Raw genomic sequence first — 17,534 nt, 5'->3', positions numbered from 1 at the left:
ACACTTCCTTGGCTGCTGTCTTTCAGACCAGTGTTGCCATTGGAGACAATTTGACTGACTCACAAAAGACAGAGTTGTTATCTTTGATTGAACGGAACACTGATGTTTTTTCAGACTTGCCAGGCATGACTAACCTTGCAGGACATAAAATCACTACTGAACCTGGTGTTAGGGTGCAGATGCGCCTGTATCGCATTTCGGAAGCATGACAGAATATTGTGCGCGAGGAAGTCAAAAAGATGCTGGCATTGGGTGTAATTCGTGAAAGTAAAAGTGACTGGTGCAGTCCGGTCATATTAGTCCCAAAACAAGACGGTACGGTTCGCTTCTGTATCGATTTCAGGCACTTGAATAAAGTCTCTATATTTGATGTTTATCCAATGCCCCGTGTTAATGAGCTGTTGGAAAAACTGAGTCAGGCGACCTATATCTCCATGCTGGATCTCATGAAAGGTTACTGGCAGGTGCCTCTTGAGAATGGCAGATGTGAGAAAACAGCATTTGTGACTTCTGACGGACTTTATGAATTTATTAGACTCCCGTTTGGTCTTCATGGCGCGCCTTTAACTTTCCAGTGTATGATGGATCAGATCTTGCGTCCTCACTCCGAGTATTCCGGGGCATATCTCGATGATGTCGTGATTTTCAGCAGTGATTTGCAAACGCATTTAGAACGTCTTCAGGCTGTCCTTGAAAGCTTAAGACAGGCTGGCTTGACGGCTAACCCTAAGAAGTGTAAATTGGGTATGTCTGAGACTCATTATGTGGGTTATTCCATGGGCAGGGGTTTACTAAGCCCGCAATTTAGAAAAGTGGAAGAGATGCTTGCTTACCCACGTCCAGAAACGCAGAAACAAGTTCATGGTTTTCTGGGGCTTGCTGGTTAGTATATAAGATTCATTCCTGACTTTGCAAATAGAACTGCTCCTCTTTCAGATCTTACTAGAGGCAGGAAAAAATGCCCTGTTTTATGGACAAAGGTTTGTGAACGTTCCTTTTTTAATTTGAAAACTGCTTTGTCGTCTTATCCGGTTTTGCGGAATCCCAACTTCTCTAAGGATTTCGTTCTACAGACAGACGCAAGTGCATTTGGTGTAGGTGCTGTCCTGTCCCAGGTTTTTCATGGGGAAGAGCACCCTATCACATTTCTGAATAGAAAATTGCTTCCTAGGGAACACAATTATTCGACTATTGAGAAAGAATGATTGGCTATTAAATGGGCTGTGGAAGTGCTTCGTTATTATTTATGGGATCGAAATTTAACATTAGTGACTGATCACTCTCCACTTCAATGGTTATACCGTCAGAAAGATACGAACGAGATGGTTTTTGAGCTTGCAGCCTTACAGTTTTACTGTCGGGCTTCGACCTGGCTCTGAGCACGTTAATGCTGATGTCCTGTCACGCCTGCTTGAACCTGGTTTGGAGTGTCGCTTAATTCACAAAAATGTGAATAAAGCTGATGTAGGGGGTGTGAGCAGGGGGGCTGATCGCACCCCTACAGGATACGGACGCTCCTCTAAAAAACACTGAAAGACTACCTTCACATTGCCTACTTGCAGCTTCTCTGTCACGCGATATGCATTCCGTGCTGTACTTTGCATACTTAAAAGCCTGAACAGCACCTATCGATTTCAGATTGTTTGCTTCTCTCTCTCTCTCCTGACATGCACTCCTTTGAAGAGGAAGATATGTTTGCATTCTTTTAATTTTGAGACGGTACTGTCATCTCTGACTTGTCAAGGAGCACGTTTAAACTTTTGAAAGAGACAAATGTTCGTTTGGAGTGTTTGAATAAAGTTCCTGTCTCTACAGCCTCCTATGTTTCTGTGCAAATCGGTGACCCAAGTGTGACTATATACATATAGAGATATATAGTCATATGAAAAAGTTTGGGAACCCCTCTCAGCCTGCATAAGAATTTACTATCAACAAAAAAGATAACAGTGGTATGTCTTTCATTTTCTAGGAACATCTGAGTACTGGGGTGTTTTCCGAACAAAGATTTTTAGTGGAGCAGTATTTAGTTGTATGAAATTAAATCAAATGTGAAAAACTGGCTGTGCAAAAATTTGGGTACCCTTGTAATTTTGCTGATTTGAATGCATGTAACTGCTCAATACTGATTACTTGCAACACCAAATTGGTTGGATTAGCTCGTTAAGCCTTGAACTTCATAGACAGGTGTGTCCAATCATGAGAAAAGGTATTTTAAGGTGGTCAGTTGCAAGTTGTTTCCCTTTGACTCTCCTCTGAAGAGTGACAGCATGGGATCCTCAAAGCAACTCTCAAAAGATCTGAAAACAAAGATGCTATACAGTTAGGTCCATAAATATTTGGACATAGACAACGTTTTCCTAATTTTGGTTCTGTACATTACCACAATGAATTTTAAATGAAACAACTCAGATGCAGTTGAAGTGCAGACTTTCAGCTTTAATTCAGTGGGGTGAATAAAACAATTGGATAAATATGTGAGGCAACTAAAGCATTTTTTTAACACAATCCCTTCATTTCAGGGGCTCAAAAGTAATTGGACAATTGACTCAAAGGCTATTTCATGGGCAGGTGTGGGCAAGTCTGTCGTTATGTCATTATCAATTAAGCAGATAAAAGGCCTGGAGTTGATTTGAGGTTTGGTGCTTGCATGTGGAAGATTTTGCTGTGAACAGACAACATGCGGTCAAAGGATCTCTCCATGCAGGTGAAAGAAGCCATCCTTAAGCTGCGAAAACAGAAAAAACCCATCAGAGAAATTGCTACAATATTACGAGTGGCAAAATCTACAGTTTGGTACATCCTGAGAAAGAAAGCAAGCACTGGTGAACTCCGCAACACAAAAAGACCTGGACGTCCACGGAAGACAAAAGTGGTGGATGATTGCAGAATCATTTCCATGGTGAAGAGAAACCCCTTCACAACAGCCAACCAAGTGAACAACACTCTCCAGGGGGTAGGCGTATCAATATCAAAGTCTAACATAAAGAGAAGACTGCATGAAAGTAAATACAGAGGGTGCACTGCAAGGTGCAAGCCACTCATAAGCCTCAAGAATAGAAAGGCTAGATTGGACTTTGCTAAAGAACATCTAAAAAAGCCAGCACAGTTCTGGAAAAACATTCTTTGGACAGTTGAAACCAAGATCAACCTCTGCCAGAATGATGGCAGGAAAAAATTATGGAGAAGGCGTGGAACAGCTCATTATCCAAAGCATACCACATCATCTGTAAAACACGGTGGAGGCAGTGTGATGGCTTGGGCGTGCATGGCTGCCAGTGGCACTGGGACCCTAGTGTTTATTGATGATGTGACACAGGACAGAAGCAGCCGAATGAATTCTGAGGTGTTCAGAGACATACTGTCTGCTCAAATCCAGCTAAATGCAGTCAAATTGATTGGGCGGCGTTTCATGATACAGATGGACAATGACCCAAAACATACAGCCAAAGCAACCCAGGAGTTTATTAAAGCAAAGAAGTGGAAAATTCTTGAATGGCCAAGTCCGTCACCTGATCTTAACCCAATTGAGCATGCATTTCACTTGTTGAAGACTAAACTTCGGACAGAAAAGCCCACAAACAGCAACTGAAAGCTGCTGCAGTAAAGGCCTGGCAGAGCATTAAAAAGGAGGAAACCCAGCATCTGGTGATGTCCATGAGTTCAAAACTTCAGGCTGTCATTGCCAGCAAATGGTTTTCAACCAAGTATTAGAAGTGAACATTTTATTTCCAGTTATTTAATTTGTCCTATTACTTTTGAGCCCCTGAAATGAAGGGATTGTGTTAAAAAAATGCTTTAGTTGCCTCACATTTTTATGCAATCGTTTTGTTCACCCCACTGAATTAAAGCTGAAAGTCTGCACTTCAACTGCATCTGAGTTGACACATTTAAAATTCATTGTGGTAATGTACAGAACCAAAATTAGAAAAAAGTTGTCTCTGTCCAAATATTTATGGACCTAACTGTATGGCAGCGACCCCTGGCTAGGATGCTCTCATGGGTGCCCACAAGACATGCCTTATATTGCAGTCCTGAGGGACAGCCTTGTGGGGGCCACTAGGTGTATCTCCGTAGGGCTTCAACCCCATCAGAAAGTGCTTCAGGGCTGCAGAATCATGTCATTGGAAGCACTGCTGGGGGTACTTGTGGCTGTGGTGAGAAACGCTTGCTTAAGAGTTTCCCGCAATAAAAGTCCTTTTGCCTTCTATGTTTTGGTCCAAGCCTGCTTGTGTTGGGTGTTTTTTAGAACTGGAGCACCCACTGGTATACACTTTAATATTATTATTATTATTGTTAGACCTATATAAACAAAACACGTGTGTGTGTGTGTGTGTGTGTGTGTGTGTGTGTGTCTGTGTCTGTGTCTGTGTATGGAGCAGTCCACTCTGCTCTCACTCAACCACAGCCACTAGATGGTGCATTCATGTACTTTTAAATTTTTTCAGCGCTTGCATGCACCTCACTTCTTGCTGCTAAAGATCTCTGTGCAGCAAATCTTGCTTCACAACAACATCTTGCTAATGACACAGATGAAGAGACACAACATCAAAAGAAAGCAAATGCTGAAGCTTAAAAACGTGGAAGTGAAACACCTCAGCAAGTTTTCACGAAAAACATTGTCTTTCTGAAGGTATTTTCTCGAGACAAAAATTAATAGGACTCATATGCCAGGAATACTGCTAAAATATGGTATCACCAGTGTGTTCTTATGAAACCCATTGGGGCAGCTCACATCCTCTGCCCTGGGTAATTCTTAAGAATTAGCTGATGCCTCTCCAAGTTCATGAATATAGTGAAACTGCTAGGGAGTCTTTGTTTTTTTTTTTTTTTTGTCCAGTTGACCACACACAGCATATTTTGTGTGTGTGTGTGTGTATATATGTATATGTATATGTATATATATATATATATATATATATATATATATATATATATATATATATATTTTTTTTTTTTTGTTCTTTATTTCGCCTTATACAATTTCTTGTATTAGGAATTTGGTAGTTTTCGCATACCCCTTGGGGTCAGAGCGCAGGGTCAGCCATTGTACAGCGCCCCTGGAGCAATTACAGGTTAAGGGCCTTGCTCAAGGGCCCAGCAGAGCAGGATCTCTTTTGGCAGTGACAGGGATTCGAACCGGCAACCTTCGGGATACCAGCGCAGATCCTTAGCCTCAGAGCCACCACTCCGCCCTAATTATATATATAATATATATATAATATTGGCTATTTGTGAAGCAGGAATATTCTGATCAACATTGAGAAGAAAACGCGTCACTCCAGTGTTTTCCTTCATGAAGAGGCTCGTCCTTTCAGTAGACACGACTCGTATGCTTCCTGATGTAGATTGCGCTTTAATGAAACGCTGTGCCAATAAGGAATATGTGAATCACCATGCAGCTTTGGGTCAATGATAAACGTTTCATGAATTGAAAAAATAGGACGTACTGAGGGTGCGATTAATGCTTTTTGATAACTTGGCTTTTGAGAGGAATCTGTCATGGGAGGGACAAGAGAAGAGTGAGTGAGACGGGTGTAATGAGCTGGGGCAGGATGGAGCTGGGCAAGGAGGCGGGTATCTGGTCTACTATAATAATGAAAGAAAAAAATTTGGACATAAGCGTCAGTAGGCTTTGTGCCATAGGAACCAAGTTACTTGATCTATTCTATAACATTTTAGTAATTATTTACTGCTCTGATTCTAATCTTTCTGATCATAATATAGGTCATTATGATAGCAATTGACAAGAAGAATTCATAATTAATTGCAGAATTACAATATTTGAGGGTTCCTCCACAGTGCCTGTTTCTTTTTCTGTCCAGCTGTTTTAGCTCTAGACCGTCCTTAAGAAACTGTGAAACACCGGCAGACACACACCCATCATCAAGATATTGATGTTTTCGGTATCAGGGGACCCTAAAATCTTGAGATCCATTGAAAACTGGAGATCGAAATTTTTGACAAATCTAAAGCCTTCGCTCATATTTTTTGTTTTATATATAAATAAATGTAGTAATCTTCCATTTAACAGTTATCATCAGATAATCAGTCTAGAATGTGTAGCTTTATAGAGCTGTATAAGTGTGTGTTTGTGTGTATAATACATAATTATACTGAAATTAATCTTTTTATACTGTATGGTTTGGTGTTCCTATTAGTAATGTCACAACCATACATTTTTTAAAATGTTGACCCTTCACACATATATCCAATACTATGTTTCTAAGTCTTTTATTGCCAAACATCAATTATAGCATTGTTCTGTGCACCTCAGAAATTATATTGGCATAGGTTTATCATACTGTTTTTCAGTAAAAGTACTGTTTTGCTATATTTTCTTTTATTTCCCCCAACTGTGCATATTTCCCTAGTCGTGTATGGTGCAATATATGATGTATACAGCTGTTTTCAATAGTAAATAGGAGTTTATTCTGTTGGGTTGGTAATGTATATATTAACTAAAATTCAGAAACTGTATTCAAAGATGTTAAACTAGTTTTAGCACCCTCAATTTCCCATGCTTGAAACCAAATTGACATAGTTTTAAAAATAATGTCAGATGCTTGAAAATGTGCCTTGTGTGCAGAACTGATTATCTTTGTCTCCTTTTTCTCAGAGTGAATGCATGTGTAGATGTTGTGGTGACAGGAGTTGGACTTCTTCAGGCTCTTGCCCTAGAACCTGGAAAGGGAAAAGACCATGAAATTCTGCGTTCAAAAGAAGATCTGAAGGAAGCATTTCTGTATCATATGTCAAAAGGTGCAGCAGCTGAGCGCTTCTATTCTGATGAGGAGATGTTTCAAAGGATTGCACGGGCAGCCTCTGAGTATCCTGGTGCTCAGGTATTTTTCTGTTATTGGAATGTTCTCCACAAATCTTTAACAGACCTGTGTAAGGAAGTATTTTAGTAAGCTGGGAAAGAAGTAAATTTTTTTTCAGTGAGCTCAGAAAATAATGATCCATTGAAATGTGGAGGGTGATCCATTGACCTATCAGGTTTTCAAAGCATCCAGTAAAGGTGGTTGAGAAAGTGGTAGAGAAAAAAAATTGAGGATCAGGTGAAAGTTAGATAGATAGACAGATAAACAGTACAATATTTTTCCCAAGGGGAAATGTAGCTTTTTACAGAACCTAAATAAATGAATAAACTTCCCCTTGGGATTAATTAAGTTTATTTTATCTAATCCAACAAATATTACAATGAAGAACAACAGCCTACCTCAGATACACACCAGAGTTATGAAGAGTAACAGGTCAAGAGTGCACACCATAATTGAGCCTACCTTCTTAATCGGCTTGTATCTTGGTTTCGTACCTAGGGAAGAAGCAACTGAACCTGCCTTTGTTTTGGGCAAAATCAGGAAATGTAATGGGCATATTTACTGTAGTGGTTGTATATATGGCCAGTTTTACAGAAGGTATTTAACAAGGGGCAGTGGGAGAATGCCTGATTTGTATGTTGATGGACAGGCACTTGGTCAATGGTTTAACAATATCCATCTGCCCAAGCTTACTCTTGACAGGAGTTTTATAATAAAAGCTGAGATGGCCATCTCAACTCATTATGGCCCTTTACCTCAAACACTCCACTCACCCTAAGCCAGGAGTGATGATATCTCATTTTTGAGCGTGCGTGTTGGTGCTATGTGAAACAAGATTTTCTTATTTGGTGTTTTGTTCCCTTCACTGTCCCTACCTTTGTACATTTATTCACACTTTATTTTTGTTTCCCTGGAGGTATTGGACACTTGTTTCCAAATCTTTTTTGTATAATGTACATTTTAAATTGATTTCAAATTTCATTTGAATTGTGTAGAAATCAATTTCAGATATTCAGTTTAGTAAATAATTTGATAAAATAAGAGCTAGAAAAGGAAAAATTCAACCCAGACACTTTTTTTTTTTTTAGTTTCTGCTCCAACATTTTTTACTTTATTTATATGCATATAAGTACTATCTTAGACTGTTATAATCATTTAACTCTGATGTTTAAAAATTGCTACTAACTTGTGTTTTCAATTACATTGATATTTTTCTTCATTCAGCTTTAATATTTTATGCTTATATATTTAAAATGTGACTTTTTAGAGAGAGCTCCAACTCAAACAAATGGTGTTATTTTTTTGCAGGGGGACTCCATGCAATATGGTAAAAGCTTACTTTTTAAAATTTATTTTTCAGAAAATTTCCTCTATCCAAATAATTGCATGTATCTATTGAAAATCCTGATTAATGTTTAATTGTTTACAGAAGTGTTTAATGGAAGAAATTTTAAAAATGCATGATTGTTCAAATTAAGAGTAATTTGGGAAAAAAACTTATTAACTAAAAGTTTTGCTCTGATACATCTGAATGGAAAATAATATTTGATTTTAGTGATTTTTACTGGCAGGTATTTTGGACTGAATTGTAATGTATGGCCCAGACTCAAACTATGAGTAAAACCATGCTTGCCCCTGCTTAAAAATGTAGAAACAACAATATAATACATGCTGCAGTGTTCTAAAGTAGCTTAACAAATAAATCAGTGGCAAACTATATCAATAAATCTTTTATTAACATACAATATATATTAGACATAACTAGAAATGATGAGATGATGCAAGTATAGCCAATGCCACACTACATGAGTTGTAGTTGAAGCAGATGTCAAATTTGATGACTACAGTTGCTACTCAATATGCATGTCAGTTTACTAGAGTAGAAATCGCTGGAGTGGTCAGCTTTTAGAAGACGGGAGACAGCTTTTCAGCACACTTTCACATTTCCAAAGTATTGCGAGCTTGCCTCACTTTTCTTACAGCCAGTTGCATGCCGCCTAATGGAGCAAATGGCCATGCAAAAGATTTACAGTACTGCAACCTCAATCTCAATTTTGTCCACTTTTTTCTTAAATTTTTCTTTACAATATAAGACATCAGACAGACAAGCTTCTCTTTGGTTTGTGACAACCAAAACACATATGTTCCTTATTCCTTATCACTGCATTTATGTGCATTTAACTTATGCTGAGTGGTCATTGGTTATCATCTTTCACATACACAGAGTCTACCTCTGTGACTTAAGACAAAATCTGACCTGTTTGACTTTGTTGAGGTGGGTCTCAGACTATTTGGAGTGACTCACACTACATGACGAGCACTCACAGGAGATTTCTACAATTGCCTCCAACCCTCTAAGATAAGTAAATAAAATCAGTGACTGAAAATTGTTGCAAAAGTCATGAAATGTGACAAGGCCTTAACTGTGCTGAAGAATTATCCGTCACGTTGCATCAATAGTACAAGTTGATTGGTGGTTCATTTGTTTACATAGTGTAGTCTTGGTCATAGGTCAAGCAACATAGAGCAGACTCTATGTAACTTAACAGATTAATGGCCTGAGGGTTTGCAAGGTTGTTGGAGTGCCATCAAATGCTAAGGTATTACTTGCTGGGTGAAAGTGGGACCATTTGTTACTGATATGAGTTGGGGAGGTTTTAAGACAATGGAAGATGCTTTCTTCAGAATCCTTTCTTGTGCAATGTCCCGTAGTCATAGAAGCCTAGGTAAATTGATGAATTGGGCCATTTTGGCAACCTACTACAGTCTGCCATTCCTGACTGAAAAGAAACTAGTCTGTATATTGTCCACTGTGCATTTGCAGTGGTTTGCGAGAATGCAGGGTGTTGAACAGATTGGCGCTATTTAGCCCTTTCAGAAAAAGTGACAATACTGTTGTCTTCTTAATGAAATAGTTAGCACTGAGGGACCATAAGAGATCTTCGGAGATGTTGACCACTAAGCAACTTAGAGCTACTATTTCAGCAACACCACTATACGGCTACACTATATTCCTCAACAGGTTCTTTTATTTGGCAGATGCTAGGGGATGTAATTGTTTTTGAACTATTCGGTGAAAACATTAACCTCCCTCCTACAAGCTTATCTTGTCATTGCACAATTGGTAATCAGAACCAGTACCAAATATGATGATAGTGTTTGTTTCTTGTTTCGTAACACAACCATTTGTAAACATTGAAAGCAAAAGTGAGCTGAGTCCAAATGATCTAAGCCTGCCTATTGACTTCAGGAAGATGATGGTGCTGAATGACAATTCAAAAAGGACTTTTTGTTAAGGTGGGTTACTGCATTCTGGCTGTAGGAATTGTCCCCTTCTTCAGTCTGTTTGACCCTTAAGGCAAACTAGTGTGCATACATTATTTCTAATAGGAACAGTTTTGTACATGCCCACAACTGTGCCGTTACTATATGCCACAGTCCAGTCTGAACAAAATAGAGAGGCACATTTAGTATTTAACGGAATCCCCAGTATTTTGTGAAGCTTGGTTCCTGTAAATAGAAAAGTGCAACAGGCCCTCATTCCATGATGCACTAAAAGCCCCAGCCAGACTTTGTTTTATTCTCTAGTGATTGCACATTTGCAATGTACAAACTGATTATCATTAGTTTCTTAGGTCTGTTCCTTAATCTCATTTATAATCCTGAACACTTCACCCTCTTCTGTTGGTGCAATCCATATACAGTAAATGAAAGATTACTCATTTATCATAATATAGTATAAGTATTTTACCTGAAAGGGTAACCTTGACTAACTTATGTAAAAACTTACGGGTTCCCTTATTCAGCTCTGGGATGTAGATCCTAATATGGTCCTCCAGAGTACCCGGTCCCTATCTGAGGTCATCCAGTGTGTGTGACTCATAACCATGCAACACCTTATAGGGAGACATACCAAGCTGCTCACAGAAGAGATTTGAAGCCTCCCTGAAAGCATAAAACATCAGTGTCTTGATGTTGTGGAGCACCCAATCAATGGCTGTCCAAGCCCATCTTTGTTAGTGCTGTGCATGATGTGTTCTGGCACATCTGTGTGTGGACTTCTTAGCATAGTCGATGGGGGTCCAACAGTATGGACTGCTTCCTAAAATCATCACTGCTTGGGCATTCTACATGCTGTCTTGTAGTGTAACCCGTCGGATGGCATTCCAGTCTGCAGTGGATAATGTGGAGCCACTTGGTTCCTGCTTAAGTTCAAAGTTTATTGTCATGTGCACATTAAGGAAACACGTTTCCCTGTACAATGAAATTCTTTCTTTGCTGTCCACTCCAAATGACAAAACCAATGTATAAAGATAAACATAAATAATAAGTAGCAGATAGATAAGTAACAGTGGCAGCATAAAGTATAAAAACAGAAGTATAAAGTGTAATTGTGCAGGTAGGTGTGTGAAGGACAAGTCAAATACAGTTGTGTGAGGTAGCTAGAATGAGGTGAACCATGATTATAAACTCCAGTAAGTTATTTAGGAGTCTAATGGCCTTGGGAAAAAGAGTTCTTTAGCCTGGAAGTCCTGCATTTTATACTGCTATACCTCCTGCCTGAGGGTAGAAGTGTGAACAGTTCATGTTGGGGGTGGGTGGGGTCCCTGAGGATCAAGGCAGTTCTCCTGCGGACTCTGCAGTTGTAGATGCTCTGCAGAGAGGGCAGTGGGGTCCTGGTGATCTTCTCAGCAGTCTTTACCACTCTATGCAAGCATTTGTAGTCCATAGCAGTAGTGTTGCCGTACCACACGGTGATGCAGCTGGTCAAGATGCTCTCAACAATGCAGCTGTAAAAGTTGCCGAGGATCTTAGTCGACATACCAAACTTCCTCAGCCTCCTCAGAAAGCACAGCCACGGTTGAGCCCTCTTGACCAGCTGTGTGGTGTTAAGTGTCAAAGTGAGGTCCTTCCTGTAGGCCGCCTCATCCCCACCAGTGATGCGTCCTATCACTGTGGTGTCATCTGCGAACTTTAGGATATCTTTGTGGGAAGCGATACAGTCGTGGGTGAACAGGGTGTAGAGGATGGGGCTGAGGATGCATCCCTGTGGAGTGTCTGTGTTTGTGATAATGGTGGCTGAAATTTTATTACCAGTCCTAACAGACTGGGGCCTGCCAGTCTGAAAGTCTAGGAGCCAGTCACAGAGGGTGGGGTGCAGGCCAAGTGCAGACAGTTTATGGGTGAGTTTTTGGGGGAATAACCGTGTTAAAGGCAGAGCTGTAGTCAACAAAGAGCATCCTGATGTAGGAGTCTTAGTTCTCCAGATGGGAGAGGGAATAATGTAGTGTAGCCGCGATGGCATCTGAGGTGGACCTGTTAGGCTGGTATTCATGCTGCAGGGGGTCCAGAGTGTCCAGTATGCTGCTCTGAATGTGGGCCAGCACCACTCTCTCAAAACACTTCATGATGACTGGAGTGAGTGCTACTGGCCTGTAGTCATTCAGGCAGGTGGGTGGGCTTTTTTTAGCAAGGGGGACAATGATTGTAGTCTTAAAGCAGGACGGAACGATGCTGTGACTGAGGGAAAGGTTGAAGATGGAGCAGAGAACATCAGCCAGCTCGTTCGTACATGTTCTGAGAGCCCACCCAGGGATGTTGTCTGGTCCTGCTGCCTTACGAAAGTTGATCTTCCTTAGTGCTTTGTGTACCTGACCTGAAGAGACTGTGGGGGGGGGGGGGGGGGTGGTTGAGTGGGTGTGCCTCCACTCTGTGCTGTTGCTGGATGTCTCAAAGCGGGTGTAGAAAGTGTTGAGATCATCTGACAGACTGTCTGTGGAGCTGATGGTGGTCCTGTAGTCTGTGATGTGCTGTAGGCCCTGCCACATACTTCCAGAGTCAGCAGTAGAATAGAAGCCCTCCAGCTTCTCTCTGTACTGCCTCTTGGCTGCTGTGATGGCTTTTCTTAGTCCGTACTTCGCAGCTTTGTACTCCGTCTCAGTGCCTGATCTAAATGCAAGAGAGCGGGCACGCAGCATGTGGCGTACCTGACTGTTTATCCAGGGCTTCTGATTGGGGAACTTCCTGACTGGTATTGTGGGCATGATGTTGTCATTACAGGTGCTAATGTACCCAGTCACGTACTCGGCATAGTCCTGTATGCTGATAGAAGAGTCCTCTAGAGTGGCTGCAACCCTAAACACATCCCAGTCTGTCTGAGCAAAACAGTCCTGCAGGGTGCTCTCAGTCTCTGGGGTGCAAAGTTTAACTTGCTTAATGATAGGGTTTGTTTGTTTCAGCCTTTGTCTGTAGGCTGGGTACAGGAACAGAGAGATGTGGTCTGAGTCTCTGTCATATAGAGTGTCGGAGTGAAAGGCCTATAGCAGCACTGAAGTTATTTCCTTGTAGCATGGGGTTCTTCATCTTCCTCAGGACATCCCCATTATTGATAAAGTATACCCAAGCCACCACTCTGTGTTTGCTTATCTCTCTGTCAAGGTGATTGTGCATCATAAGATGCTATCCAAGTGTCTGCATTGCCTTTTTATCCAACATCACCGGATGTTTGCCCGTGATGAGATTCCCTATCATTTTGTTTCTTTGAGCAGCTGATGTGGAGTCATTAAAGGGAGCCTGCCTGGGTGAGCTCAGAGAGCATTTTTGATGCTTTTTTCTAATGTCCTAGTAAGAAGGACAGTGTCATTGGTGAAGCTTAGGTGGTTCAGGTTCTGCCTGCCCATGTTTACTTCTGTATTACTTAGGGCTGTTGGTTTCTTCTTGACTTGCTTGAACCTTCAGTGGAAATACACGACTGCAATGCATCACAACACAACAGAATCTCACCACTGGTGCAGAAAGGATTTTGATGAGAGTGCAAACATATGTCAAAATGAATAGAGCGGTATCAAAATACAATACATTGTTTCAAAATAGTCTGTATTAAAAATATACAAATACAATATTTTATAATGATTAAGGCATTTTATACTTATTTTTAGTTCTGGTATTTTTTTCTGTTGTGTAGATTCTGTTTTGGGTGTTTTGCGTTGTTTTGAATTATTTCCTGAAAGTTTTTTTTTTTTTTTTTTTTTAAATCCTAAATCTCATTCTTTGTTTACGTAATGCAACAGAATGTGTCGTGATCACGATCGTCACATTCATTATATCATCAAATATAATGATAAAAATATGGAGCACTTTATTCCTTAGTTGGATAAAATCCTTGAAATTCTTATTAGCGGTAGCTGACTTTAAAACTAGTAAGCCCTAGTGTTAGGTTTCATTTTCTTTAGTTGACCTCCTGTTCGTCTTTGACTGATTTCTGTCTTGTCCTCATGCTTTGGTTGCCTGTTAGTTGGGTTGCTATCTCATTACAATTTTGACTTGTGTAAATCATCTTCTGGCTGTTGTATTTATTTCTCACCATAATCCTTGAACCGTGTTGTCTGTCACAACATATAATTGAAGTAATGTTCCTTTGTAAATGTTTGACAATAAATGTTCTGAATGAATCCTCATTTGTGTGACACCTGTAGGGTGGTAAAATACAGTCTGTGGATGTATTAGAATTGTGTGTGTAACTGTAATTGCTGATGAATGCCAGGATGTTCCACTGTGAAAAAGGTGCTATATAGGTGCCCGACCCGACACGGAGGCACATGTAAAATAAACAAGACAATTCATTTTTTCTTCACCTGTGGGCGCACGTCTTCCCCGTGTCCCACAGGCAGTACACAGTCCCAAGCACAAAACCCCAAATAAAACACACAATAAAGCACTCTCTCTTCCTCTACCACTCCTCCCTGGCAACCTTGTCCTCCTCCTCCCGATTCTGGCTCCTCGAATGGTGGCTGCTGGCCCCTTTTATAGTTCACCCGGAAGTGCTCCAGATGCTTGATTGCTGAGTTCCGGCTACACAAGGGCTCAGGAGTTTCACCTGCAGCCCATTCTGGTGGCGCCTGCAGGACCCAACAGGGCTGCCCCCAACTCCAGTTCCCATGGAGCCCTGCGGGAAACTGAGGCACCGTTCCAACCCAGGGGGGCGGCCATCTAATGTCAAGGGGGGAGGTATTGCACTGTCCATGGCTGCTCCCACCGAGCATATAACAAAGGGGCGTCCCGGCCGGTCATGGACCCCGGCCATCCACCACAATATATATATATTTAGGTTCTCCTATAATCTCATTCTCAGCCTTTTGGAGTGATTAATGATGACAAAGAGTAGGCAATAGCAAAGTAGTACTAAGTAAAGTGGTACACAAACAATTTTAAAGCTACCTGATGGTGACGTTATCAAAAAAAACTTTTTATTTACAAGATTCAGAAACATTGGTGATTTCCCCCCGTTTACAAATTCATTGTTGACAGTATGGAGGACGTTGCAGTGTTTACTGCCAGTTATGAAAGGATAATAAAAAACAAGGGGTTGCTTGCATGACTTGATGCCATATTCTAATCTTTTTTTTTTCCCTTCTAAGCATATGTGAATTGCTCAAGAAGATTGTGTGGTTCTAAAAGCACCCTGAAATTAATCACTGGATTGTTGATGTTGTGGTTTTGTTTTGTTTTTGTTTTTTTTATTTACTGCCAGTTGTGCCAAGGCTTTTGTGGTAAGCAGTGGTATTGTGAAATTCATTGTTAATTATTAGGTTATTCTAGTCCAACTCCTACTTGCCTGAAAACTGCAGCTTGACTACAGGTGAGCCTTCCAGCATGAAAATAATGATGTGTTGTGGATAATGTGTCCCTGTTAGCTTTATACCCTTAGGATGCAATGAAACTGCAATTGCCAGATCCATTTCCTGCTCCATTGTGTTCAGTTCTTGACAGTGTTATCATCAAAGCTATTGTGGAGTCTTGCAAGATGAAACTGTATAGAAAGTACATCATTTGATCTATAGTTGCCATCTTATGTAACTATTAGAGTTAGCTGCCATTTTAAAACTATCATATATTTAATGCCCTCATTTTTTTGTAGTACTCTTGATAAAACAGTTTACATCTGCATCATTTTTAGTTTTTGCTTGCTGTAAAACTGACCAAGAAAAGTTCACCTTTATTGTCAGTGTTATGTTTTACTGAAGCAGTGTTCATGTCATATAATTCCATCCAGTTAAGAACCACAGGATTTTTTTTTTCTTTCTAACAAAGATTTTTTTTCTTCAGATTGAAAGAAACAAGTATTTTTTGCTCCTTCCAAAAATGCTTCAGCTCAGATAGTGGCTGAGAAATGCAGTCAACATGATAGTACACTAAGCACATTTGAAACTCATGAGGAGAACCATATTGCATTAGAGAATTAGTCTATTTTTAAAGGGTGAAAAAGGAGAGAATACCAACAGCTCATGGTAGACATTAACTGCATTGCATCTCATTGATTGGACTCCAGATCAGCCATCTGTCTCTGTATTGTTAATTCGAGGCATGTAAGCGTGCACCTCACTGTATTAAATATGTCACATTACACTGTGTGCACAATTATTAGGCAAGTTGTATTTTTGGGATTCATTTTAATATGAAACAAATACAGTGCCATCAGTCAATCCAAAATATTAATAAACCTGAAACCTGAATGTTATGCAAAGGAAATGTGAGTGTGAACATTATCAGGGGAATACACGTGTGTGCACAATTATTAGGCAACTATTAGTGTGCAGAATTATTATGCAACTAAATCAAAAAACTTACATTTTCCCGATCTCCCTTGTTTATTTTCATCTGTTAAAGTGAGAATAATAAACAAACAACACGATTTCCAAATAAACATTTCTGGTATGAAGAAAAAAAATCGGTGACCAATATAGCCACCCTTCTTTTCAATAACAGCAATAAGCTTTCCATTCATGGAATCTGTTTCTTGATCTGCTGCCGATCAACTTTTTGTGCCGCAGCAACCACAGCCTCCCAGACACTGTTCAGAGAGGTGTACTGTTTTCCTTCCCTGTAAATCTCCTGTTTAAGTAGGGCCCACAAGTTCTCAATAGGGTTTAGGTCAGTTGAGGAAGGAGGCCATGTCATTATTCTGTCATCTTTAAGGCCTTTACTGGCTAGCCACGCAGTGGAGTACTTTGATGCATGTGATGGAGCATTGTCCTGCATAAAAATCATGGTCCTCTTGAAAGATGCTGACTGTTTCCTGTACCACTGCCTGAAGAAAGTGTCTTCTAAAAACTGGCAGTAGGTTTGGGAGTTGAATTTGAGTCCATCTTCAACCCGAAAAGGTCCAACTAGCTCATCTTTAATAATACCAGCCCATACCAGTACTCCACCTCCATCTTGCTGGTGTCTGAGTCGAAGTGGAGCTCTGTGCCCGTTACTGGCCCATCCATCTGGTCCATCAAGTGTCACTCTCATCTCATCAGTCCGTATGGCCCAGTCTTGACATTTCAGTTTATGTGTCTTGTTCAGTGGTGGTCGGGTTTCAGCTTTTCTTACCTTGGCCATGTCCCTGAGCACTGAACACCTTGTACTTATAGACACTACAGGTAGGTTGCAGTTCTGGAATATGATAGCACTTGAGGATAACTGGTTCCTGGTTACTTCACGTTTGATTCTTCTCAAATCTGTGGCAGTTATTTTGCGTCTTATTTTCTCAACACGTTTCTTGCGACCCTGTTGACTGTTTGCAACAAAACGCTTGATGGTTCTATGATCACGCCCCAATATCTTAGCAATTTGGAGAGTGCTGCATCCCTCTGAAAGACTTTTTACAATTTTTGACTTTTCAGAGTCAGTTAAATCTGTTTTTGGCCCATTTTGCCTAGGGAAAAGAAG

The 17,534-nt window shown here is 40.4% G+C and overlaps 1 protein-coding gene across 3 annotated transcripts in view; it reads left to right on the top strand.

Moving 5' to 3' along the window:
- Positions 1-17,534, top strand: part of adpgk (ADP-dependent glucokinase) — a 49,987-nt gene that overhangs the window by 14,088 nt on the left and 18,365 nt on the right. For all 3 annotated transcript variants that reach the window (XM_028823932.2, XM_028823933.2, XM_028823931.2), the window contains exon 3: positions 6,617-6,842. In XM_028823932.2, coding sequence (XP_028679765.1) covers positions 6,617-6,842 — 226 coding nt within the window. The remainder of the gene's footprint in view (positions 1-6,616; positions 6,843-17,534) is intronic.

The sequence above is a fragment of the Erpetoichthys calabaricus genome, chromosome 17, assembly GCF_900747795.2.
Source record: "Erpetoichthys calabaricus chromosome 17, fErpCal1.3, whole genome shotgun sequence".
Lineage (NCBI taxonomy): Eukaryota > Metazoa > Chordata > Cladistia > Polypteriformes > Polypteridae > Erpetoichthys > Erpetoichthys calabaricus.
Note: the sequence above shows the minus strand (reverse complement) of the source record. Positions and strands in the feature narration are given on the sequence as shown.